Genomic DNA, 27816 nt, shown 5'->3' with positions numbered 1-27816 from the left:
GAGTCCGGCGCAAGCCACGAAGCCCCCGGGCCGGTGCAAGGGCGAAAGAGCGTCGGATGTATTATTTCCTTACTTCTTACTTCTATTGTCCTACTAGGCCTTCCGATGGACGTGCGGGTGCTGCGCGCCCACTCCCACGTCCATCCCAGGCCTCGGGCTTCATTTCGCCCTTGTAGGCTCCTCCGGCGCCCCCCGCCCCAGCCGGCCACACGGCCCCGCACCCCGCCGATCCCGAGCCTCACGAGCCGAAAAAAGTCAATTAAATTTAATACAATTTCTACGCGTTCCCGATACCGGACTCAACATCAATGAAATGACACTATATTTTTGACATAAGCGCCGATTCCCTAAGAAAAGCAAACAGATCGGAAATGGAACCATCGTCACTAAGGGTGCAGTAAATATCGTCTGTTAGTTTGTGTTTGTCTCTTAATTGGTTATATGTTCTGCATTCAGTGAGTATGTGTTTCACGGTTAGAAGCACGCCACAAGTCGTACAGTTCGGGGGGGATTCACGTCTCATGAGGTACTCATGGGTGATTCTACAGTGTCCTATTCTCAACCTCGCAAGTACAGTTTCCTCTTTCCTTGATTTGCGGGAGGAGGAGTTCCATGCAGTTACACATGGTTTTATTTCACGTAACTTGTTGTTTGTGATGTTGTTCCATTCCCTTTGCCATTGCATCCAGATGTTACGTTTTATCATGGAGCTAAGGTCACTACGTGAGATCTCGTTGTACCTGAGTCCTTTGGCTGTGGCGACTTTGGCAGCCTTGTCAGCATTTTCATTTCCTATAATATTACAGTGACTAGGTATCCACATAAAATCTACGGCTACTCCCGAATTTTTATGATTCCTTAAAGCGTAATATATTCCTTGTATTAGAATATTATAGGTGAAAAAATTTTGAATGGTGTGTAAAACGGACAGGGAATCAGTGCAAATTATTATTTGTTTTTTCGAGGTATCGCATATGTTAACTGCCTTATATATGGCAAGCAACTCCGCAAAGAAATTACTACAAATGGGTGAAAGTGTGAAATAGAAATTTCTTTCTTCACATACAAAGGCAGCCCCGACTCCATCCAGGCCTTTCGATCCGTCTGTGTATATGAATGTGGCGTTGTTAAAATTACTTTTTATATTCAAAAATTCTTGTTGGTATTGTATGGGAGGTGTTGTATTTTTTGGGAGTTTTGTAAGGGATAAATGTATATTGGGTTTAGGGAATAACCAAGGAGGGGAGCAACTTGCAGTTCTGTCTTGAATTTTCTTAAAGTCTATGATGGATGATCTAAATTTTGAGATTATATGAGAGGCACGGATTGGAAAATGTTTTCTTGGGGTATTGTTGTATTCTTCTGCGGGGATGAGCCGTTTGGCCGGAAAGAAGATATTGAGCGGATGCGAAGGCGTAGACAGAATAGAGGCTAGGAACTTTGCGTCTAACAGTCCTCTGCGGTAGGTTAGTGGCAGTTCACCCGAATCGACATATAAGCTATTTACCGGGCTCGACCTAAAAGCGCCGATTGCTAGTCTTATGCCTGCATGATGTACACTGTTTAGCATGCTTAGATGTTTCTGAGAAGCTGAGCCGTACGCATTACAGCCGTAATCCAATTTTGAACGTATTATTGTTCTGTACAGCCTAAGCATACTTATCCTGTCAGCACCCCACGAGGTGGAGCTAACAGTTCTAAGAACGTCTAATGCTTTATTGCACCGAGCTTTCAATGCTTTTATATGATATGACCAGTTCAGAGTTTTGTCATATATGAGCCCTAAATAGCATACCGAATCTGAAAATCTAACTGGTTTTCTGTTTATCATTAATGAGGGAGGTGATATGGGCTTTCTTTTGGCGAAAAGGACTGCAATCGTTTTAGTCTCAGATAGTTTGAATCCATTATTCATCAGCCAGTTAGTTACATCGTTAAGTGCATTTTGCATATTAGATTTCAATGTATCGATGTTTTTACCCGTACAATAAATAACAATATCGTCTGCGTATAGCATGCTACGAACAGGTAATTTTACTTGTTCCGAGACCTTATTCAGTGCTAAACAGAAAAGTAGCGCACTTAGGACACATCCCTGTGGTACGCCATTCTCTTGTTGAAATTCTCTGGAAGAAGAATTACCACATCTGACTTTAAATCGCCTTGACTTAAGGAAATTTTCAATAAAGGTGAGGGTGTTACCGACTATTCCATATCTTCTTAATGACCCTATTATTAGAAATTTAAGAGTGCGGTCAAAGGCATTTTCTAAGTCAAGAAAGACTGCCAATAGTTTTTCTCCGCTATTAAAAGCATATAGTATCTCAGCTTCCAAGTTAACAAGATTATCTCTTGTACTCCTATTTTTTCTGAAACCGCTCTGCCAGGGAGGGAGGAACGAGTTGTGTTCTAAAAACCATGTCAATCTGTTGGCTATGATTTTTTCTAACACTTTACATAATGAGCATGTGAGAGATATAAGACGGTAGCTATTGACTTCATGAGCCGGTTTATTCTTTTTAAGGATAGGAATTGCTGTCGCACAAGACCAAATCTTTGGGAAAACACCTGATAGAAAGATTTTGTTTAAAATTTCTAAAATGATCATTTTATCAGCCTGTCTGAGATTTTTTATCATGGCAATACATATATTATCTGGTCCAGGGGCAGTATCTTTCCGCGAATTCAGGGCTATAGTGAATTCGTCATACGAGAAAGGTAAGTTTAGGGGATGATATGCATTGCAATCCGGAGGAGTATTTATCGCTTCTATTTCAGTTTTTCTTTGTTTTATATGTGGTGGATAGTTCTTTGTAGCTGATATTTCGTAGAAGTACTGACCAATAAAATTTGCTATTTCTTCTGGGTTATTAGTGTACGCATTGTTACTATTTTTTAAGCATGTAATTGGATTATATTGTTTTTTACCTACAATTTTCCTGATTGTATTCCAATATACTGAGAGTGGTGTATTTGAATTTGTTTTCTCTAAGAATTTTAGCCAGGATTGTTTCTTACTTAGTTTAATGATATATCTCGCATGTTTTTTTGCTGTTTTATATCTTTCTAAGTTTGTGGTCGATGGTCTTCTAATGAATCTGGACAGAGCTTTACCTCTTGCTTTCAGGGCTTTATCGCATTGATTATTCCACCATGGCACCCGTTTTTGCTGGGGACAAGATATCTTACTGAGTGGAATTGCCCTGAGGGCAGCATCTATAATGGTTTTATTGAGGTTATTGATTATTTGATCTATTTCATTTTCCAGATTTATCTTTTTAAGATCGACGTTTGTTTTATATAACGGCCAGTTCGCTTTATGTAGTCGCCATGATTGGGGAGAGCAGTAGGTAGGGGTGTCGTTTAAAGATTCAATTAGGATTGGGAAATGATCACTGTTGTATCCGGTAATCGTACGCCATGTAAATAGAGGGTTGAGACTAGGGCTAATTATAGACAGATCTATGTTTGACAGTTTTCCCGATCTTATGCAAACATGTGTAGGGGAAGTATCATTTAGAATATTAAGGTTAGTTTGGTCCAAGAATTTTTCTACCTCTTTCCCTTTAGGATTATTGTTTTCTCCTCCCCATAAGCAATTGTGGGCGTTAAAGTCTCCTAATATCATAACTGGTTTTGGTAATTGATTATATACATCAGTTAAGTCGAGGGCTGATATGTTTTGGCTTGGTGGTATATACAACGAGCAGATTGTAAACTGGGGAGGATTGAGTATTCTTATTGCGATTATCTGTAATTGGGTAATTAGGTTGAGTACTTTAAAAGGTATACTATTTCTAATCATTATACAGACTCCACCACTGGCAATTCGATTCTGGACATAATCCTTTCTTAGAGTCGTAAAATGTCTAAAAGCAAATTTATCTTCAGGTTTTAGTCTAGTTTCCTGTATACATAGGATTGAGCTATTTAAGTGGCTTACCAGTAGTTCTACCTCATGTCGATTTGAAATCAGACCATTTATATTCCACTGTATAATGTTCATTTTGTCGACTATTTGTTATTTGTTTTGTAAGTTGTTTAATTTGTTTTATGTTCTTTTGAAGATATGTTTCTCATTTTATAATAAGATTAACAGTAAGTAGTTACATTGTGTCTAGGGTTTTACAAAGGTATAGTTTTTATAGTTAGCTTTGATTCATTTTAGCATGTTTTTTGGTTTTGTTTAATTCAGTGCTATTCGTTTTAGGTCCAGTTTTCGTGTCAGTAGTGCTTTTTAGGGTTGTGCTGCCATTACTGTAGGTGGATTCTTGAGAGGCGGGTCTGTCTCGTTTTATTGTTGTTCGGGAGTCAGTTAAATGTTTTAAGGTCAGGGGTTTTAAGTTTTGTGTTTGTGTGGAGCCACTTTGAGGTGGCATTTTTATTATTACATGTTTGTTTTCCCTAGCATTTCCTTGGTTTTCGAGGAGGTTTATTTTTTTAATAATAAATTCTATTGCATTGCTAAGTTTGGTAATTTGTAAGCTCAGATTTTCAATGTTTCCTGGTGCAGATGTTTGTTCAGCGTGTTTATCTGTACTTTGCTTATTATTAGAATTGGAGTTCGAGATATGTTCGTTTATTTTATGAGTACTGCAGTGCTGCGAGGTGTTATTCTGGTTGTTTGTACACGTAATTTGAGCGTAGGTGACAGATTTTTGTAGTTGTGCTTCCCGTTTTTTCAAAATGTTTTCAGCTTGATTAAATGATACTTTTTCAGAGCAGCGTATCTTTTCTATTTCTTTTTCCCTAATATATACTGAGCAGCTTTTATCGTATGCTGCGTGTGATCCGGAACAATTTAGGCAGTGAGGGGGATTTGGGCAGTTAGCAGTATCGTGAGAATTTTCTCCGCATTTGCCGCAGTTAACTATTTTACAGAAATTTTTGATGTGTCGGTAGCGGAAACACGAAAAACAAAGCAGTGGGTTTGGTTCGTATGGCCGTACTTTAACTTTTAGAAAATCTAAGACTATTTCTTCCGGTAGGGTTGGTCTTTCAAACGTAATGATAAGGGTTGCGGTAGGGATTTTCACTTTATTTACAGTTTTAAATATACGTCTAATATTTGAGACGCCTTGGGATTTTAATTCTGCTAAGATTTCGGTGGTCTCACAGTTGATAAGTTCCCTCACAGAAATAACACCTCGTGAGAAGTTAAGAGATTTGTGTAGTTCAAAAATAATAGGTAAAGTGTCGTACGTTTTTATATTTTGGAGATTAATAAAATCTTTTTCCTTATCAACATCGAGTAAGATTGATCCGTTTTTTAGAAATTTTAAGGAGGTTTGTGGGCAGAAGCTCTTAACGAATTTACATATTTTAAAGGGGCTGAAATCGTTAAAAGTCTTTGAAGTCATGTTTTTATCAAAAGACATTATAAGGTATTTTTTGCACCAAGTAGATTTCAGTTTGAAAATAGATTCGGCTTTATCAGGAGGTAAAGGGTCAAAGGGCATATGCCCAGACCTCGTCTCTATCTCCATCCAGAGACGTTGAAAATGTGACGGTGAAAACCAAAGCGTAAATTACTCGTATAATTTACACTAGTAATTTAAAAAAGAAATAATTATAAAATGGGTCTACTTCCTGCTTAAGGAACAGGATCCTGTGTGATATCTGACGACGATGTTTACTCGGCCAAGGATAAACACAGACTGAAAATTCTAAATTTAAAATGGTGAAGAAAGGTATACTATTTTATTTTACCTTCCGTTGAAAATTGAACTATCATCACAAAATATGTTCAAAGCCAAAAAATAACGGACACTTATATTTTGATTTTGATTTTAAACTATATGGATTTTTATTGTTACATTAATTAAAACATCGGCACTTATTTTTATGTAAAATAAATTAAACGAGATCAAAAATTCGTGACTTTAATAAAAAATTATTTATGATAGTTTGAAAGAAAATTCACTAAAACAAAGGAAAATCGTTTACTTAAATTTATTCTATCACTAAATGATTATCCGGTGTGTTTTGGTGAATTTTCTTTCAAACTATTATAATTTTTTTTTTTTTAATCGTCTGAATTTCCAGTTTTCATTTAAGTAAGTATGTTGTAATCTATATAATGCTAAAAATACACACATATAGTTTGAAATAAACAATAAAATAAAAGTGTTTGTTTTTTATCTCCTTTAATTGTATATCGATTCTTTTTTCAGATAAGCTGTTCCGGCTATAAATTCAAAGTTATCAGCATTCCTCGACAACTACAATCTCAGATCTATATGACAGTGGATAACATCTAAATGGATGCGCACCAGGCAAAAATAAATGTTGTTGTTAATCTTCTTTACTACTGCGAACCCTTATCGATTGATTTCGCATAAAAAATTACCAAATGGCATCATGGCAATTAATTATTAAGTAAAAGCTTAATTTCGACTATATAAAATCATTATAAATGTAAGTATGGAAAATGGATAAAAACAATCGCCCAAGGTTATTTATTTCGATTTTTTATTTTAAACATAATGTGTAATATGTATTTCTGTGTATATAAAGTTGTTCGTCATGCAATCATTTTATTTTATTAGTATTATTATTTATTGGATTATAAAATTTGTCAGAGTCGATTATATTATTAATATTTTAACTTTTTTAAGAAATTAATTAATTTAATTTTGGACTTTATGTTATTAAAACAAGGATAATACCATTAAATTTGGTTGGGAAATAAAATCACTAACGAAACTCCATGTCATGGCTTTCACACAAATAAATTAACTTATGGTGACTAAAATATTTGTGTTGTTCAAATAAACTAAATGTTTAACTAAAAAAGCTTAACATATGTAGAAAACTTCAATGAATTTCACTACCCCTGAAATTTGATTATTAATTCAGATTTTATGTAATCAGTCCGAAATTTCTGTATCTGTTTTAGACAGAATTTTGACTGCAGTTCGCAACTAAGAGGGCGAAAACCGCTCATATTTTGCCAGTTTTCTCATAAATCGTTCAATCAATCTGAATAAAATTTTACAAACTTGTTTCCGAATGTGTTGTAAATTGTTTGGATACCAAATTTTATTTTAAAGTTAGAAATTTTAATTTGATGAGAATTTAAAGTTTGTAAAAAAATTGTCTAATTTTCTAACTAAAAACTTTTTTGTTATCATAAACTGTATAGTATTTTTTTATTTCCTTAGCCATAACAACTCTAAATTATATATGAAATGATTATAAAAGTTGATAATCCAAATCAGTTGATCACGTTTAGAAAAATAATCTTTTATACGTGAAAAGTTGATTTTTTTAGGAAGGGATGCCCAAAAAACAAAACACGTGTTTTACATGACAGGTTTAGATACGATTCACGTATTTAAAAAAAGGAAAGAAGAAATTAAGGAACCACGCATGACCCGTACGTCTGTTTATCAACAAAACATCATCAGAGTGTACAAAGGGTAAAGGAACTATTCTCTGCTTTGTTTCAATGTCTTTGTTGATTTACAAGAAATTTTTCAACTTTCACTCAGTCTTGTAGTGAATACGATGGAGTGTAATTTACGATAACGGGATCCTGGGCAAAGGGAACATTTAAATATTTGTGCGTAGTTTTATTTCATACATAATAAACTGCTCAAATGAATAGGGATATTTCTAGTTTATTCTTATTCTAATAATTTTATTGAAATTAACCAATGTATTATTGTTAGTTGGATAAATCAAGATAAAAAATACGAATCGAAAACAAATAAATCTTTTTTTCGATCAATTTTAATAACGGATTTACTTAAGAATAGTAAACACGAAGATTACCCATTTTGTAAACAAACAACTTTGCTCGTTTTTTCTCAGTTTTAATACAGTTGTATTCTCTTTAACCATGGAAAGACATCTTAAAACACAAGTAAATAGTATTGTGACAATAAGTCATCGAAGTCACCGGCAAGTGAGTATCGCAGAGGCAGTTGGCGTGTCTCAGAGCGTGGTCTCCCGGGGTTTAGCCCGATTCCGAGAAACTGGAATTGCCAATAGTAGGGCTGATAGTATATTTTCATTGCTTCAAGACGGAACCATTTTCATAGTTCCCGCCAGATCCTAAATGAAGTACAAAATGTTCTGGCAAGGCCTTCAACACAAATGATTGTGGGTAGACGACCTCACATCGTATGACTATTTGAGACGACCTGCAGCAACAGCCGCCACCAGCAACTGAGGAGAGTGTGGTGCAGCGAGCGCCTAGAAGATAACACCAATTGGAATGCTGTTATGTTAATTGATGAGTCGCGTTTCTGTCTGTATAGTGATAGCAGGTGCCAAAGAGTCCACTGAGGACAGGGGTGCGTCAATGCCCCAGGGCCTATTCCCTTCAGTGCAGTTTGGAGGAAGCGGTGTAATGGTCTGGGCTGAGATTTACACAGAGAAAGAACTGGACTCCATATTGATAAAGGCAACCTCACCCCCATAATATCTAAGAATTTATCGAGGAATACATCCATGAAACCGGGGATCTCTTTGGCAGGGATTTTCGATTTCTAGATACAATGCCAGACCTCATAGAGGCAGAGTTGTTTTCAACGTTAGAAAACCTAGGAATTTCCCATCTGCTCCATCCCACATTGTTTTCAGACCTCAATCCCATCAAGCACATGTGAGATCCATTGCAGAGGAGGCTTTTCGGATAACCATCCGCAGCCAGTTGACCTGCAACTACTGAGTGCAGCATCTATGGAGTGAAATTCCTTATGAAATTAGTTAACAGTAATCCTAAATGGTGAACAGAGGTTTTAGCTATCAGAGGACATTATACACGGTATTAATTGTTTAAAAAAACTTATTATGTCTAATAAACTTATGGGATTAAAACCTTTTATTTTGTTATTTTTCAAAATCCCTTAAAAAAATTCCTTCTGCTAAACCATAATAATTTCTAATAAAGATTAATTCAATTAATAATAGAAATAAAATAAAAATGCTAAGGAAAGTAAATAAAACAAAATTGGCAATATTCCTATCCATTTTTGAGCAGTTTAAATAGACGCGTGAAAATGTAGGGGGTATGTATTAGATTGAACATTCTGAATACGGAAAATGCTAGGGCGACCAAAGACTTCGTCATCCTATCCATATTGGTTTTAGTATGGAGTTTTAAAATTGTCTTTTGTTGTGCAGAGAGAAATTACATAGTTTGACAAGAAGCTGCGAGAGAATTTAGAATAGTTTGATCGGTTGTTGTTATTTAAGGCGCAAGTGTGAATTCCACGTCAGTCGTTTTTCTATAAACGTCCTTACATATTGCACCTTGTCCACTGTTGGAAGAGCAAGGGGTTAGTGACATAGAGACTACCTACTACTAGTGTTAGTTAGTGACTACCTCTACGAAGGGTAAATGTAACATGTAGATTAGGTGTTAAATTTCATTTTTTCACACGAAGTCTCGAGTAGTGTGACATGTTTTTTAAGATATCAAGTGGAAACAACAAGATCAGAGTTTTCTACTAGGATTGCTCTATCGTTTGCAAAGGTCAGGCATGAGTTGAAGGATGGTATGTCAGCTGTGTAAACCTGGTAAGGTGTTAGGATTAAACACTACACCCTGATGAACACCAGAGTCGACAAGGAATTGCCTATGGTAACTGTAGTTTAACATAATAGGTTGGGTTGGAACAGCAAGAACTCGAGTCAAGAGCATCCTTCGAACAGTCCTTGGAGCAACTTTATGGACAAATACTCTCTTCAGTCCTTGGTTTGATTGCGCCTTGCCTCCAATCGTTTTCGAAAGAGTATCTGATTTGTGGTCTCAAAAACATTCTAGGTCAGCAACGAGGTATTGCCATATACTAATATGACTATATGAGCTGATTCAGGAATTGAATTGGCAGTAATAAAATCTAGTTGTGTTTGATGTTTAGCATTAACTATGTTTTATCTTTCATTTTTGGTTGATTAAATATGTAATTTTTGACAGACAAACCCGACAGAAGGTATATTTCTTCCCATGTCGTATTGACAAACAGAAGCACAATAGGAAAAAACATATAGTGAGAAGTCTTTCATAAGAGATACTGAGATATGGTGCATAAAATATGTTTTGTTACATTGATCACTTGCAATTCACATGGGTATAAGAAAAATGGTATAGAATGAACAAAGTAAGGTACGACGAACCGTACCGTTTGTACTTTTGTGAAAATATAAATTGTCGATAGTTTTTTAGCTGATGGAGTTGGGGCTGATTTGGCTTAGTAGAAAAAGTTGCAAGTTTCATCTAAGTCGATCACGATCATGTTGAAAAAAAATTATGCACTCGTGACGGCCGGGGATTCGACGCACCGTTAAACATCGTGGTAGATGAGTTTCAAAAGCGATGAAAAAAGTCAAACGCCTACAAATGAACGTGGTTTACTGGGATTTTACCGCACAATAACGGAAATAGATAAGAAAAGGTGAGCCGTGAATCCGCTACCCCACTTCGGTGACGGGTTTATTTCAAAATTATCGCCGAGGTGACTTACCTGGGGAAAAGTTTGTGGCAGTTCAGATGGCCCCAACCTCTTGTAAATTCGGTGAACAGCTTCTCCAGGGCCTGCTCGACGGGAAATTCGCCCATCATCAATCGTAAACCAAGGCTGAAAACAATTAAAAGACAACTCTTTAAATGCTAATAGTAATAAAAATAAAAATATGAGTTGGAGATAAATAGCACTGGGACAGAAGTGGGCGTGTAGGTCAATATGGTATTTACGCCTACATTGATATTAAACTCAGAGTTCAAAATAAACATCGTATATACTTTATTTTTCAAAAGATCTCTCACAAACTAATTCGCAGAAAACACTCATTTTTCATTCAAAAAAAGCTAACTGTTTACAATGTCCGGTTTTATGGATTGCCAAACTGATAAAAGGTCACAAATCATAATTACAAATGCTTTTATTGGAAAATAACTAAAACCTTAATATATGTAAAAAACTTGAAATTAAGTACCCCTGAAATTTGATTATTAATTCAAATTTTATGTAATCAGTCCAAAATTTCTGTATCTGTTTTGGACAGAATTTTGACTGCAGTTCGCAACTAAGAGCGGCGAAAACCCCTTATATTTTTGCAGTTTTATCAAAAACCGTTCAATCAATTTGAATAAAATTTTATAAACGGAATGTGTTCTAAATTGTTTGGATAACAAAATTTATTTTAAAGTTAGAAATGTTAATTCGATCAGAAGTTCGTAAAAAAATTGTCTAATTTTTTAACTAAAAACATTTTTGTTATCATAAACTGTATAGTATTTTTTTAAAATTCCTTAGCCATAACAACTCTAAATTGTATATTTAATGATTATAAATTTGATAATCCAAATCAGTTGATCACGTTTAGAAAAAATGCACTTTTATATGTGAAAAGTTGATTTTTTTTTTTTCAGGAAAGGAAAACTTAAAAACTCATAATTCCTACCAAAAAGACATCGGTATTGCGTTTTAAATCTAATCTTGGGCTTCTTCGATGGTTTTTGGCCAAGTAACCATCGATTATCACGGCAGAATTTCACTACAAGCATTTCATTTTGGTCACGTTTGCCTGCAATTCAACGACAATAATATTTCCATTCTCGAGTGTCCGAATTAAAGGGAATCCGTTTTATTGCTGAAGCTGTAAAAAAATCGAACATGGACCGAATAATAAGAGCAAAAATCTGCTGCCAAGTGATCGCCAAAAAGCACGAAAATTGAGCTTCAGAGCCAAAATAGTTGGCAAGTAGACGTTGATGGATTCTCCAAAATTTCTAAATAAATCATAAAACAAATTGGTTTTATTTTTTTACATGCCAGTAAGTACAAAAAGAGTTAGCAAAACATTTTAAAGAGAAAAGAACACGAAAATGGCCAAGCTGTTTGTACACATTGTATTCGTCTCTTCGCAATTCATCAATAATTTTAAAAAATAATCTTAGTGCTGTTTTTTGAAAACAGCATTAGAAAAACTGGATTTTTAAGCAATTTTGTTTTTTAATTTTGTTCTCCTTCTTTTTTTAATGAATAGTTTTATTTCTTCGTTGCTTTACGCCATTCTCCAAGGTGAATGGGAGTCAACCAAACATTCCAATAACCGTAATACGTAGATGATATGTTGACAGCAGTTCCCACAGAACAAATTCAAACTACATTAATACATTTAATAGCTTTCACCCACGCCTACAATTTACACATGAAACCGAAAACAACAAAAAAATACCATTTTTAGATATACTCGTAATAAAACAACCAGATGGCACATTAATCACAGATTGGTACCAAAAACCAAGAAACACAGATCGCTACCTCAACTTTAAATCATACCATCCTCTTCATACAATAATAAACACAGCCAAATGGTTACTTCACAGAATGATTGCCCTAAGCCATGGATGATTTCACCACAAGAACATAAAGATATACAACAGATCCTCCATAACAATCTCTACCCTAAACGCATTATTAACAGAATAATCAACAACTACAACTCAACACTAACACCATCCACTATTACTAATAATACTACATTAAGTCTATCAAATAAAAACAAACCAGCATACATTTCCGTGCCATTTATTCAAGGCCTATCACATAAATTAAACACATTTCTCTCGTCCGATAAATTCAAAATAGCTTTCAAAAATTATAAAATAATCCAAACACTTTTTTCCAAAATTAAAGATTCCACACCAATAACAAATAAATCTGACGTAATTTACAAAATCAATTGTTTAAACTGTCCGGCAACTTACATCGGTCTTACATCCCAATATCTGGACAAGAGTGTAAAGTAGCATATCTATGATTGCAAAAAAACCCAAGCAAAATCCTACAGCACTCGCTATCCACCATTTTGAACACCAACACAATTTCGACTTCAAAAATCCAAAAATATTACATTCAGAACAAAACAAATATAAACGTAATTTCTTAGAAATAGTTTATATCAACAGAGATAAACACAGCATCAATTACAGAACAGGTACATGTAAACTCAGTCGCAGCTACGCCAATATCATTAATCAAATTCAATATAGATAGCATACATATATCATTACATTCACTTTTCCACATCCTAAATGTATTTGTTAAATGTAAACAATGTTTGTAAATCCCAGGCTCTGAAGATGATCTCAATAAAGATCGAAACGTTGGCACGATAAAGAAAATGCTTTTCTGAAACCTACATCACACCAGACCGCATCTCACGATTTCTGAATAATTCCAATAACCGAAGAATTCAGACAATTCAATCAAAATCCTTACATCAATTTTCAACAGACACCCCGTTCTCTTCCCAGCTGCATCTTTCATATCAATCAAAATGCTCCCCTCATAAAAGGTATAGTAATATCCATTTACAGAAGATTTCTGCTGTTGAGATAGTCGCCCCCGTGACCTCCTCTCAGTGTTTCATATACTTAGTCAACGATTTAGAAGTGTTATCACCAGAGACCGGATTTTTATGCAGTAAAGATTGCCAAAATATGCCTTGAAATATGCAATAATATGCAATGTGAATACGTTAAAATATGAAATTATATGCAGTAAACCAGTTTTTTTACTATCAAAATACCTTTAAACAGAAATATAGATAATTAAATCTCGGTCTTTATAGATATTACAACTATCTAAAACTAAAAATAATTAAAATTCACAATTATTTAATTTACAAATTTTTCTTTTTTTCTTTTTTTACCCACCAACTACGAGGTTATTTGAACCCTCAGGCTACCGGTGTTTTTGAAAAAAAGCCCATTTGTAAGTATGTCGTGTTCGAATGCACGGCCGCTGGATTCGAACCCGGGACCTTTACCTTACAGTGATTAGCGCCGTGTCAACGCCTAAACCGTTGCGACCACCGACGCCCCCTAGAGTTTATTTACATTTAACAAAACTATTTTTTCACTTACATAATTAAATTATATATTTTATACTAATTGGGTATAATTAATATATGTAAAGTACGTTTTTAAATTGTCTTCCGTGAAATTGTGCCTACGGTCACGTAAAATTTGTGATTATATTGAATATTGAAATAAGACCTAAGAAGGGGTTTTATATTCTTTTGTCGTATTACTGGAATCTTCTCTTTCGTCAACTTATTTTCAGATTTTTTTATGCTTCCCCCGAAAACCAATATAATATTTTAAATATTTTTTCGCGATAAATGCGATTTAAAAAGAAATCTATCTAAAAAATGTAAAAATCAAATATGCGATATTGTTCAAATATGCAATTTTATATCGCATCATCAAATGTGCAAAAATATGCTATAAAATTTAACCTACGGTTTCCTAGAAACATGATTCGGTTCGATTGATTTCCTCGGAGGTATGTGGTGGCAAACAAAATATGCAACTGCATAAATATCCGGTCTCTAGTTATCACACCACTCTATGTAAAATAATGTACTTCTGTATTTAATAGTTACTAAAATCAATAAATAAATTAAAAATAACCAATCACATAACGTTTTTCTTTTTGATTATTCATAGATCGTGAGATGCGGTCTGGTGTGATGTAGGTTTCAGAAAAACATTTTCTTTATCGTGCCATGGTTTCGATCTTTATTGAGATCATCTTCAGGGCTCAAAGTGTTTGTTTTCTGTGTAATTGTGCCATTCTTGCGTGTCGTGTTGAGAGTGCCACAATGGCACACTTACCCGGAAAACAAACACTTTGAGCCCCGAAGATGATCTCAATAAAGATCGAAACGTTGGCACGATAAAGAAAATATTTTTCTGAAACCTACATCACACCAGACAGCATCTCACGATCTCTGAATAATCATCGATTAACACGTAACACATCTCTAATCACCACACGTTTTTCTTTTTCTTCAAAATCATTATTCATACCAAAAAAATTTATTCGGTCAATAACTGCAGAAAGCCGGATGCTTTTCGAGGCATTTTTCTTCGGCGGACGTTTCAGATTTCATAGCAATCACATCGGAATTCGTCTCGGAAGTGCGAGAACCGTTGAAGACGTCTCTGGGACCGTTTATACCTGCCCGGAAAGAGAAGTCATGAAGGGCCGAGTCTCGATCCACTTCGCCATCACGAGAACAATAACAACAACAATAACCGCTCTCCTCTTCTCATCCGCTTATTAGAAGCGCGCCGGTTACGACAGCGCATTGTTTTCTCCCGATCCCCCGTTAATGAGTTTGAAATGAAAGTTTTAAAGCCAGTTACGCAATTGAAATATGTCTCGTTTCGATTAGGATTTATCCAACGGATTCAATTATTAGACGGGCGATCACCAAAGTTTTTGATAAAAACCGGGTCATTTAATCCGTATTTTGGTAAACTTATCATGTGCATAATTAAAATCCTTCTTTTCATTTAATTTGCAAATATTTTAGCAAGAAACATACAAAGTTTGATCATGCAAAGGACGAACTTTTATTTTAGAATTATTGTAAAAATTTAACTATATTTCTGAACTGCCCTGACCGCAAAGCATAATCTTAAAAAACCTGATGCATTATAATTTAAACTTGTGTAGAAATTAATAAAAATAAGTATGTTGATACGCATTTTTTTTAAATCGTAAAGTAAATCGTCTCAGCCGTGCCAAGGTGTGGAGGACTTGAGATTTTCAATGATAACAGTTGCCCAACTCAAATGATCAAAATACAAACTAGAAAGCCCTGGGATTTCGGCCACCGCCCTATTTGCATTTATTGTGAAATTTTGAATATTAAACTGTCCTGGTGATGGTTTCTGTCCTGATGTTAGTTTTCTCAATCCTTTCTTCAAAAAACCCCTTTCTGAGACGCGACATGTCCAAATGTCTCGAATTACATTGTTATTTTTTTCTGTAAATAACGGCCGAACCGGTTTTACAGGAGATACCGTTAAATGAACGATTTTATTGGATGTAAAATTATTTACTATCGTATTTTTTAATCGAAATTATAGAAGTTACTTTATTAACTTAGTTTCTTTCAAATGCAGTTAGAAACTGGCCCCATAAGTACTCCATAAGATTGAGGTCATCGATTTCATTGCACTCTAAATACTCCCTGGTGATCCTGGCAGTATGTAGTCTGCCTCAATATGAAATTCTATCCTCTCAATTCAGCTGCAGCTTATAGTGACTCAACTTTAGGACTCAGTACTTCTCATTTACGTACCACTGAGATGTCAGAACCATACTGTTACCTCCCACCATTTAGATTCGCACGCAGTAGCCTAGAGGTTAGGCATTTGCCGCGTTACCACTTCTGTGTTCGAAACCCGTTATAGAACATGAAATTTTATGATTGTTGGGTCTGGATTATGCGAAGAGCGGAAAGTTTGATTGACCTCCCTGGTTCAATAGTGCAATGCCGTATGTCCATATTGTTTACGTGTTGGTTTGTATATGAATATGAGTATTGCTGTCTAGGGTGGGTTAAGATCTGTGGTCTATTAAACTTTTCGGTTCAATTCTCTTCTTTTGAAATCGTGCCTGGGGATTTTGTCGATTTTACTGTCCAAGGTAGTGGACGTGGGAGGAGAGGGATACTGCAGCCATTCTTTCACTTAGGCGGGTAAAGTTTAGTTGTTGGCTTTTGTCAGAATTTATATGTATTCCTCAGTTGTTCAGCCAAAGTTCTATCTAGGTTGATAAGGTAAGCTTTTAGGGACCGATGTGAGAAGACGAGATCATTATTGGAGGATAGCAGCACCATCGGCAAGCGTGTGGATGTGTAGAGATGGATAGGTAGAGCAGTCGGTACGACGAATACAGGGTGGAGCCAACGATACTGTGGTACTCAAGTCTTAACTAGATAGTAGTCAGAGGCGGATGTTCGCTGGCTGACCTGAAAAAAGCGGTCAGTCAGGTATGATCGGAGGTGAGGAAGTAGGTGATTATAAGGTTGCGCTTGAGCTTCCACAGCAAATCCAGATCACCTTATCACTTGAGAGGTGGAGATTTCATCAACTTGATGGCACAGCTAGATTGGTGTTTACAGATTTGTGAGATAATGTTTTGTTCTTCCAAGTTTCTTTAATTTAAAGATTCTTTTCAGTAGGAGTTAGAATAAGTAAGAGACTTATGGGGCTATAGGATTATCTTCTTCCTTTCATCTTTTTGATGAATAACTTCCATTGTAAGGGAAAGTGAGTAGTTCTCGTGACAGCATTATAAAGTTATATATTTTTATATTTAGGAAAAGTATTGTGTATTGAAAGTAAATTTTTTTTAAAGAATCAAAGAAATTCAGCGGTTATAAGGTCGTACCCCACAGCTTTTGTAATGTTTTTGATAATAAGTTGGACGTCTGAAGAAAAAGGTTTTCGGGGTAGTGGTTGGACTAGTTCTTTTTTTGATTTCTGCATGATCAGTACCTTTTATGTCAGGATAAAGGTAGAATATTTTACAAAGGTGTGGCGCGAGGAGTGAAGCTTTTCCTTCATCGGACTTGCTTCATTAACCGACGTAATTGTACACACTGAAATTTCACTGATTTACGTATAAAAAGGCTCTTCGGTATGGTCACAAACGGAACGACAATTTTTTCGGTTTTTGCCGAGCTTTCCACGATTATATCGTTATCATCAAGGCCTGTTTATTATGGGAAAACATAGCAGTTAGAAATATTGTACAATTTAGAAACGAAATTCAAAACAATTATATTATTTTACTCTAACAAGTGTTAAACATATCTCTTAATAACATATACTAATGATAACATATAATTGTTTCTAAATTGTACAATATTTCTAACTGCTACGTTTTCCCATAATGAACAGGCCTTGATGATAACGATATAATCGTGGAAAGCTCGGAAAAAAACTAAAAAATTGTCGGTCCGTTTGTGACCTCACCGAAGATCCTTTTTCCACGTGGTTTTAGCAGCAGGTCATTCAGAAATCATGAGATGCGGTCTGGTGTGATGTAGGTTTCAGAAAAACATTTTCTTTATCGTGCCAACGTTTCGATCTTTATTGAGATCATCTTCTCAACATGACACGCAAGAATGGTACACTTATGCAGAAAACAATCACTTTGAGCCCTGAAGATGATCTCAATAAAGACCGAAACGTTGGCACGATAAAGAAAATGTTTTTCTGAAGCCTACATCATACCAGACCGCATCTCACGATTTCTTTATAATTAAAAAAAAATATATTTTTTTTGCATCGTATAAATTCACTTTTTTCCACATCCTACATGTATTTGTTAAATTTAAACAATGTTTGTAAATCCCAGGCCCTGAAGATGATCTCAATAAAGATCGAAACGTTGGCACGATAAAGAAAATGTTTTTTTGAAACCTACATCACACCAGACCGCATCTCACAATTTCTGAATAATCATCGACTAAAGGTCACTTATCACCACACTCACTGATTTATTAAATTTTACATATTTACTATACTCAGAACGTCAACAAATTGAATTATCCTCTTTCGTCCAGGGTTGATAATGGAATATTTTTTGACTGAAGGAAACCTTATTTCATTATTTTTTTCAGATTTTCTTTTCAATTAGACCGACAAATGAAGCATAATAAGGAGAAGAATAATTAGATAAAAGCATAGCCTCCCTCGGGTTGGATTAAAAAATAAAATGTAAAAAATCCTTATAAATCCAGCTTTATAACATCACTTGTTTCAGTAAGGTTTGAAATAACTGTAACATAAAGTATACAGATTCGTTTTGCACGATTGTAAAAACTCCCTTAAATTTAGTCATTCCAAATGACTCTTAACCTCCAACGAAAATGTTTTTTTATTATTTAATTCATAATTAACCACACTGTTATCTTTCAAATTAGCAATAAACATTTGATAACTAGGAACAGGATCGTTAAACAGGGTTATTTTCAGGGTGAACATACCTCCGCACTTTATTTAAAGGGTGGATCTCGTTTTTTCTCACTACCTTAAAACTTTTTACGCCTTGGCGAACCCAATTTCTAAGGTTTTCAGTGGTGGAGGAGAATTACACAGTGGAGACTATCCCGCTCATTTGCATAATTGTCATCTGTTCTGCGGTGGGTCTCTATTGAGAGTAAATAGACGCATCTTTCCTCCTATTAAGGTATGAATCTCACATTTATTACATCGGATTTCCATGCATATTTACGAATCGGCTACAAGATTTTCCATTATGATACAGATCAAATATATTTAAATGAATAAATAATTAATTTTGAATTCCATTTCCAAACTGATTTTGTTATATAAACTGACACACTTCGCTGCCTCCTACAACTTCAAACTAGCAATATTAATATTAATTATATATATATATATATATATATATTAAATGCTCATGCAGTCTATATTGATTTTGAAGAGTGCATTTCATATGTCAAACAAAACTACAACTATGGTATAATTTCGGAATTAGCCGAAAAATAGTACATTTCAAATCAGGATTACGAATTACAAACCCTGAAACAAAAACGACTCCAAGATGACACACGCTCACTGCCTACGGAATACTAATCTCTCAGAACTGCAACTACAATCTAAACAATACGTTCTTTTCTTCGCTGAGGTGATGGTTCTTGGACTACGTCCTCAGAAAAAGCCAAGTTATTTACCCCCTACCGAACCAACGTTTTTATTTTTCAAACTCACCGGTACCGCTTTCCCCTAGACCTCAACCATGCACACCCAGTGTTGTATCCCCTTATGCCATATAGCCCTCAAGAAAATTCCTGCTTTCGACCTAGACACTAGAGATAGTCACTATGTTTGTAAGATGTTAACTCGTGTTTAATCGAGTAGAGAAATGTCCAGTAAGGTCGTGAACGCCCCCTTCTTTTCTTAGCACGTTAAAGTTAATTTTTCCGCAATGGTGCGCGTGGCGATTGATAGAACCAAACATAAAGCTATAACAATCCTTGAAGGCTTGTCGTTGTTTGGTTTTCTGTTAAATTGTAAGATTCCGTTCCCGAGAACTCATCGTCAACAAGACAAGAGGATCTTTAGCGTCTGCACCTAGCCTTTTCGGCCTTATCGGACGTTTTGATTCTCAAGATGAGAGCTGACGCACCTCAGCATACGACGGAATGGTGTTACCGTCGCAGCATTGGTGTAGAGGCGCCCCAGCCTCTAAGGGCCGAGACAACCTCGCTCTCCTCTTGTCCACTCCCAATGGTCGGGTCCGCATTGTGCATCGGGTCGTATGCCGCTCGCAAAGGGCTAACATGCCGAAATACATCAGCCTTCTCAGTTCTCCCGCGTATTCCCTAGATAGAGAAGGCCACTCTATCTCCCAGAGTATAGGGGCTTCCGTAGCGTAGAAACTTCCGGGAACGCCCGGCAGCGGTTTAGTTTAAAGTGGAATTGCTAACCACACCCTAGGCGGTGCTCATGCCTACGGTAAAGTCTCTTATCGAGCTCAGCCTACACCTGCCATGCGCATTCGAGGGACGCCATAGGCTCAGCCTAGGTGATCCGATCCTTCGCTTCCCCAAGGGTACCACGCCGGTCATACGCACAATAATACAAAGCATACTCGAGTCAGAGACACCGATTCACTACCCGTTTACCCGCTTACTCACGCATTCGAGGGACTATTCAGCATGATCATCGCGTCCTCAACGCTTACACGCTGTCGTCCGGTCGCAACGTCTCCCGTGAGGCCGGGGGTAATTACGCTGGCCATACGCAAGCTTCACGAAAGTCACAGATAGAAGACAGCCAGGGGCGTCACCACGAATCCATTCCCAGTGTAACTAGGGCTGATTTTGGACTGTTTAGATACCCCGTGGTACAGACGGCCATACACCTTCCCCCGTCTATGCACACAGGATCTGGTGCACTGGCCGTAGTGTGACTCTGCCAAGGCACCCGCCGCCCATGCCGACCCTAAGCCGACAAGAGTACAGCTTGTGCTTTAGAGAGGTTGCCACGCCCTCTGGGCTGCACCTTTATTTTGTGCCCGGATACCCCTCTTGCAACCAAAGGTTAGGAGGGGTCACAGGATAGAATGAAGGAACTCGGATTGAGAAAAAGGGCCGTGGATGAAAACACGAGGTGAGCCGTTTCGGGGTCTCGAGTCTCAAGCCACACTATACCACCCGTCGTCGTCGTAGTTCCACACATAGTGGGCCACGACTCCCAGGGTGGGTGATAAATTGTAAGATGCCAGAAGTTAATAAAAAAGAAAAATAATCAACTCTTTCATTCAAAATGCTATCTAGGCACTCGACAAGTTCTAACAATTGAAACGCATCAATTTGTGCCGACATACCTAACTTGTATCCTAACGTCTAACAGCCGACAACTTTATAGGATAGGGGATGTATCTTTTATGAATGAGTGTATAAGGACAGGTCAGAAATTAACAAAAGAAATGTATTGTTCTGATTTAATTAATGCGTATTTAAGAATAAAAATACGTGTAAACAAAAAACAGCTGTTAAATTCATGGCTGACATGTTGATTACCTACGCCCTAAAGGATAGCAATGTGACTACATTTTCGACCTAGCATCTAACATTGCTCCTGGCCTGTTAGATCGAGCAATGTTAACTAGCCGATTCTTACAAGCCCACGTCATCGTTTTTCTCGATCTGCACGACTTAACAGGGTTGACAGGGTTAACACAAAGTTCGTGAATACCCCTACTGTAAAAATTCTTCGACACTTACAAAAAAATTGATAGAATCACTTATTTCCCATCTGAAAGATACCAATGACTAAAAACACCTTATCACTTTTCATCATCATACTTCAATTAGTCTATTTCAGATCATAGGCAAAACCCAAGAAAAACTCCTGCTTAAGCACATTATCCCAATTGTGCAGACACGCAACCTTATTCCTGAGTTCAGACGCTCTCATTCCACTATTCAGCAGTGCCATCGCTAAATCATAACTACGGGTCTTAGCAAAAGGAGTACTACTCCGTTGTTTTCCGCATTTCAACTGTTACCCTACGAAGGATAACTACTGCTACTCGCTATGGTACAATATTATAACTCTCCCACCAGCTAGTGTTCGCCTGAGCTATGCATTGGCAATAGAATACGCTTTAACTTTTTAAAAGCTTGCTGGACAAATAATGAAAACCGACTGAAGAACCAAAACCTTATTTACATCACCGTTCTGAAACTCATTTAAACGAACGACGTTGAATTTTTTTTTTAATTTTTTTATTTATTGAAGAAACTTTATTTGTACAATTGTTATTATCACAGCAGATATAAATAATATTATCAAAAAAATTATATGAAACGTGTGGTGAGGTAAGACACCCAGCGGCGTTCCTCACATGAATTTTTGTGGTTCAACCAAAGTTCCAACCTCCACCGACCAGTCCTTATAATCCAAAATCCTCCAAACTATCGTCTAGGCGATTTATTTTTTAACTATGCAATCTTACTATTTCCAACTACTTAATAGACAATTTGTCCTGGAAGTAACCAAAAACAACAAAATTTTAAATAAATATTATAATATACTCTTGAGCCCGTTATACAGGTGGTTGGAACAATTTTGACAAAAATTGTCATTAATATGTGGGCTTTAAAACGTCAGCAAATGAACCAAATTACGTGATCTCTTGTTATTCATTTAGCAATATATTAAAAAAGAGGTGCCTCTCAACCAATTTTGACAAATAAATAGTCGAAATACAAAATGAGGTTGTGTATAAATTCATTTCAATTTCACATAAGTTACATTTTGGTGTTATCAGGGATTAATAACGTTATTTGATGTACCGGCAATTGAAATTATTATTTAAGAAATAACCACTTCACAAGCAGAAAATATAAAAGAACAAAGTTGGTATTTGAAGCCCTTAAGGAAATCAGACCGTCCTTGGACCGACTATACCAATAAGAACACCTATGACTCAATCCAAGTCCTTAACAGTGCTTGAGCAATGACCATTAGAAATTCTGATATTGGTTTCCGAGACACTTAATTCCACTTAAAACTCAAGAAACTACAATAACGTGACTATTATTTTAAACTGGCACTAGTTAAAGAATTGTATGCTAATAAAAGAGAAAGATGGTAAGTCCAACCGATCGGACTTCGCAAGTATGAAAACATTTTATGAATTTTTCTCGACGTGCTTTGTTTTTTCTCAGGGTCGGAGTTTAAAACGCACGTGAAATGTGTCGGTCTGTTTCGTTTTGAAGCTCTCCAAGGCGAACGTCACGTCCGACTCGATAGTGTCTTCGTGTGCGGCTCTTTGAACGGCCCTGTACAAACAGACGACTTAAGATGTTTAACCTTTCTCGCAAATCTGCCGGATTCCTTCGGTAAATTGGAAGCTGGAACTACGGTTGACTTTCTCCCTGGATGGGACAATTCCGTCCTTCATCCTACTGTGTCTATTACCTGTCATTGTTTTTGTCGTGTAATGCACTGATTGTCTGTTGAGTTGTAACTTTCTGATTGTAGGGTTAATATCGCAATAGGAACTGAATTAGAAATCATTGTTTGACTGAAATTGTCTCTCAGTGACGTTCCAAGAAACAATGTTTCTGTATTGCAAATAAGCATCCTACTGCGATCGAATCGTAATCAAAAATCTTATGAAAATAGTAATTCTGATATGACCTAAAATGATGAAATTGAAATGATCTACTAATTCTTGGTAATTATGGCATATTATAATAAGGCGTCCTTTATATCTAATATTAATTATATCGGTTAGTGAAAAATACGAAAAGGCTTCAATGCATAATACGAGAAAACATTTGAAAATTAATCACGACAGATGAAATAATGGGACAATTGGTGGGATAACACCCACAAAGAGATCACCGATTTCAATGAAACAGTTAATGATGATGATACTAGGTTGAAAAATTTTAGACACATGTCCATACGTTTTTACCAATGGACCCTAGAAGCATACGAATTACGAAAATTGTATGACTTTTTGAAAATATGTTTTTTTTACCTTTGCTGTGCATGTGTATCAATCTACGTTTTGTTCTTTTTTACTTATGATAAAAAAATAAATGCACGATCCTATTAAATGAGGTTAGAGTATACAAGATTTACACAAACTTAAAGGTAGTTCCAGTAAAGTAGGACAAAAAAAGAAAAGGAATATATTTTTGAATTATCTGAATCTCCATATGGTCAAGATGCAAAAAAAATTAATAGCTATCTTCCGCGCTTTCGACCTATTTTAAGGTCATCATCAGGGCAAAACAATCTTAATAATGTCTTGTCTTAATAACATTCTGTTACATTCTTTGGCAATATTGGGATTGAGTCGGTCTTCAAAGAAATGAAACCATATATTAAAAACTTAATTACATCAATTTGTAGAAAACTTTAAGATTGCTTTAGCGTGAGGATTACCTTAAAATAAGTCGAAAGTTTGGCGATAATTGCATTTTTTTCTTCCAGTTCATATCCAGATCCAGATTATTCTTGAGTACAATTAATTTTCTTTTAATTAAGAAGAATTTTCTGTCTTTTTCATACATGTGTTTCAAGGGTATTACATATGATTCGACTTGTGGTTTTGTACCTAAGATAAGAAAAACGTTTGCTGGCACGTATTAAATGATTTAAGATATGAAAAAAGTTACAAAATGTGTTAAAAAAAGTCGCCTTTTAAGAAAAACGAAAGTTTCTATTTTTATTCAGAAATCGTGAGATGCAGTCTGGTGTGATGTAGGTTTCAGAAAAACATTTCTTTATCGTGCCAACGTTTCGATCTTTATTGAGATCATCTTCAGTGCTCAAAGTGTTTGTTTTCTGTGCAATTGTGCCATTGTGGCACTCTCAACACTACACGCAAGAATGGCACACTTATGCAGAAAACAAACACATTGAGCCCTGAAGATGATCTCAATAAAGATCGAAACGTTGGCACGATAAAGAAAATGTTTTTCTGAAACCTACATCACACTAGACCACATCTCACAATTTCTCAATAATCATCGACTAACGGTCACTAATCACCACACATTTCTATTTTTTTTTTTTTTTTAATATTCAGATTCCTTTTATGCACCTTTAATTCCCTTGAATTCGAATTTTTATTGAAAACAAAAATGGACATTTTTGGGCTGGGTCAGTAGGGCTACTTGGGGCTATTTGTCTGTTCCGAGGTTCATGACATTTCTGAATTTTATCCAACATACACGGCCTATATTCAACCGTTAGAAAAGTGAAATTTTCTTTTGGGCCCGTTTTGGTTTCTCTTCGAGGAATCTATTTTTCATTCCATTTTTCCGATCAATATACGTTAAGGGAGCTTAAAACAAATCCGATTTTTTTTTCAACTATAATGTTCTATGATTTCAATGAATTTTTTTGCTGAAACTAAATAAAAATATATAAAGGAGGAGGGGGTATGGGCCGACAAACAGCTTAGGTCACCGGCCCTCTGCGTATTTTCCTTCTTTTTCTGTTTTTACAAGTATTTTTTGTTATGAACTGCAGACATTTGATCTGGTTACTGACTCTCTGCTTTTATATGTTACTACGTCGGGACCTTAAAATGCAAGGCCTCTCGTTTGTACCTCAGGTTGTCAACTACAGAATAGACACAAAACATACAATATATAATATATATGTGTATATATATATACATATATATATATATGTATATATGTATATATAATATATATGTGTATATATACATATATATGTATATATGTATATATAATATATATGTATAATATATATGTTATATATAATATATAACATATACATAATATATAATATACATCACAACAAACATAAAAGTCTGATCACATTCACTCCTCCAGAATACTCGATATTCCTCGAGGCGGGGTTACATAACCCCTTCCTTTAACGCTAATAAATTACATTCATTCTAAATTAACATAAAGCCAACACAGACATACATAAACACTATATATTTTTTTTTTTTTAAATGGATACCAGGGACTGGAGGAGTTCCCTCCTGAGTACTGCAGCTGAGCTGTACAGCTTATTGTACTTTATCCACGGCTCCATATTTTGGGGGAGGGCTCGCAACACAAATGTGAATTTGAGTCCCCGTTGTACCGGTGTTCTTCCATCGAAGAAACTCATTTCTGAAGGGGGTTGGGACCAAATTCAGGGTCGCTGAGTTCCGATCCCGCCCCTTCCATTGATGAGTGCCGTGTCAATTTCTTTCAATTGCGGCCACCGGTCCCCTTAGGCGTCAGAAAAAGTCCAGAGGCGACGGTGGGGATCGAACCCACGACCGCGGGATCTAATAGCCGAGAGTCTGACGCCTTAACCACTCGGCTACCGCGGCCCCCCTAAACACTATATACACACACATTTAAAAATCCATATAGCCCTGTTGTCTGAGGGCCCTCTGCCGTGCCCCGAGACAACACACAGGCCGGGTGATATGCCAAAATATTTTCTATATACCTCAAGCCTTCTACAATTGAAAAGGTGGTCGAATGTTATTTTATTCTTGGATACCGTGCACCTATGTGGTCGCTTTCCGACCAAAATGTGCCCGTGAGTTATTCTTGAATGACCTATGAGAGTCACCTTTTGGTCTTCCTATCCTAAGCATTTCAATCTGTCAAACAGCTTTAATTTTGGACAACATCCGACCTGTACGGAATGAATGGTTGAATATTATTCTTCAGTGCTGGTAGAGTCTATAAACAGATATAATCTAACAATCAGAAAACATTGCGTAATGTTAGGCACTACTGATTGCTAATTATTTTGACCAGAAAGCCTAAGTTAAACAGACAATACGTCGAGGAAAAAAAAAGAAAGTTGGTATCTAAAACCAATATTGTCAATATGTCTGTACTTTTTTATACTCTACATGCAAACATTTAAAAATACTTAATACATATCACCATCTATAAAACTAATAACGAATATGTAAAAACAACGAAACGAGGTCGTTTGGCCATCCACGATAGACCACAATATTTCATTTTAACTCTAGCATAACGGCCCGTACATTTGTCTTCATGGCATATACTAGTGTTTTTATCAAAATGTATGGAGACTAACAGCTTAAAACAGAGCTAATCCAATTTATATCAAATGTAAAGGTTGAATATCTTAATTACATTAACTATAGTGCATAATTAAAGTAAGAATATTATCAATGTTTGAATAAGGAAAAAACACTGCGGCTTATGATGAATTAAACCCAAAAGACTAGAGAAGTTCCGAAGGCAGTCAAAAGGTATTTCATATATCCAAACGCAAGTATATTAAATAGGGCTTAATTTAATTACTTTTACCCTATTTATTTAATAGGGCTTAAACCTTCGGCTTTTACACTTATTCGAATTGGCAGATTTCTTCTTATGGTCTGCGGTCTGCCGAAGATCGTGTGTTCGAATCCCGCTCGTGGCACTAACTTTAACATTTCAACCAAAAACCTTCCATAAAAAGATTAATTAATTGAAAGAAGTAATTTGGTCAGTAGACCACTAAATATAATGGATATATTAAATAGTTAGATTTTATACAAATCGATGGGTTTATAAGAATATATTGAAAAATTTATTTATTTTCGTATGTTGTTCTGCCTCGTATCAATGGTTTCAAAAAGATGTCAAGCTTCATAAATTACAATGCACAAAAATTAATCGCCGCGAAATCTCTATTGCGTGTCATTTCGCTTCCTCAATTTTCCATACCGTTAACCCATGATTGACTATGATTATTTTTTCAGATACTTGGTCAACTCATTGATCGAACAGGCCTGACCTTTAAGACAAAAGGAAGAAATGTATCTTTTGAGGAATATTTTTGTTGTTGTTTGGTTAACAAAACGCTATGTTGAAAACGAAGTTTTGATGTTAAATGAATTAAAAATTCTCTCTGCATGGTAGAATCGTGAAAGGTTTTTGCTGTCGTGGTCTTATATATATATAATCTTTGGTATATCTAGATTCAATGTTTTG

At 35.9% G+C, this 27816-nt stretch overlaps 2 protein-coding genes across 2 annotated transcripts in view; both read right to left on the bottom strand.

Moving 5' to 3' along the window:
* The window catches only part of LOC106666137, a 104102-nt gene that overhangs the window by 57365 nt on the left and 18921 nt on the right, over positions 1-27816 (bottom strand). Inside the window, exon 2 of the mRNA XM_014393073.2 lies at positions 10476-10589. Within this exon, the coding sequence (XP_014248559.1) occupies positions 10476-10589 (114 nt within the window). The remainder of the gene's footprint in view (positions 1-10475; positions 10590-27816) is intronic.
* On the bottom strand, positions 4061-5556 carry LOC112128097. The gene has a single exon (XM_024229889.1). It carries the CDS (start codon positions 5484-5486, stop codon positions 4149-4151), a length of 1338 nt encoding a protein of 445 aa, XP_024085657.1. The 5' UTR covers positions 5487-5556; the 3' UTR covers positions 4061-4148.

Source organism: Cimex lectularius, unplaced genomic scaffold, assembly GCF_000648675.2.
Source record: "Cimex lectularius strain Harlan isolate CLEC.00 unplaced genomic scaffold, Clec_2.1 scaffold162, whole genome shotgun sequence".
NCBI classification, from domain to species: domain Eukaryota; kingdom Metazoa; phylum Arthropoda; class Insecta; order Hemiptera; family Cimicidae; genus Cimex; species Cimex lectularius.
The sequence above is the reverse complement of the archived record's forward strand: the minus strand, read 5'-3'. Positions and strand labels throughout refer to the sequence as shown.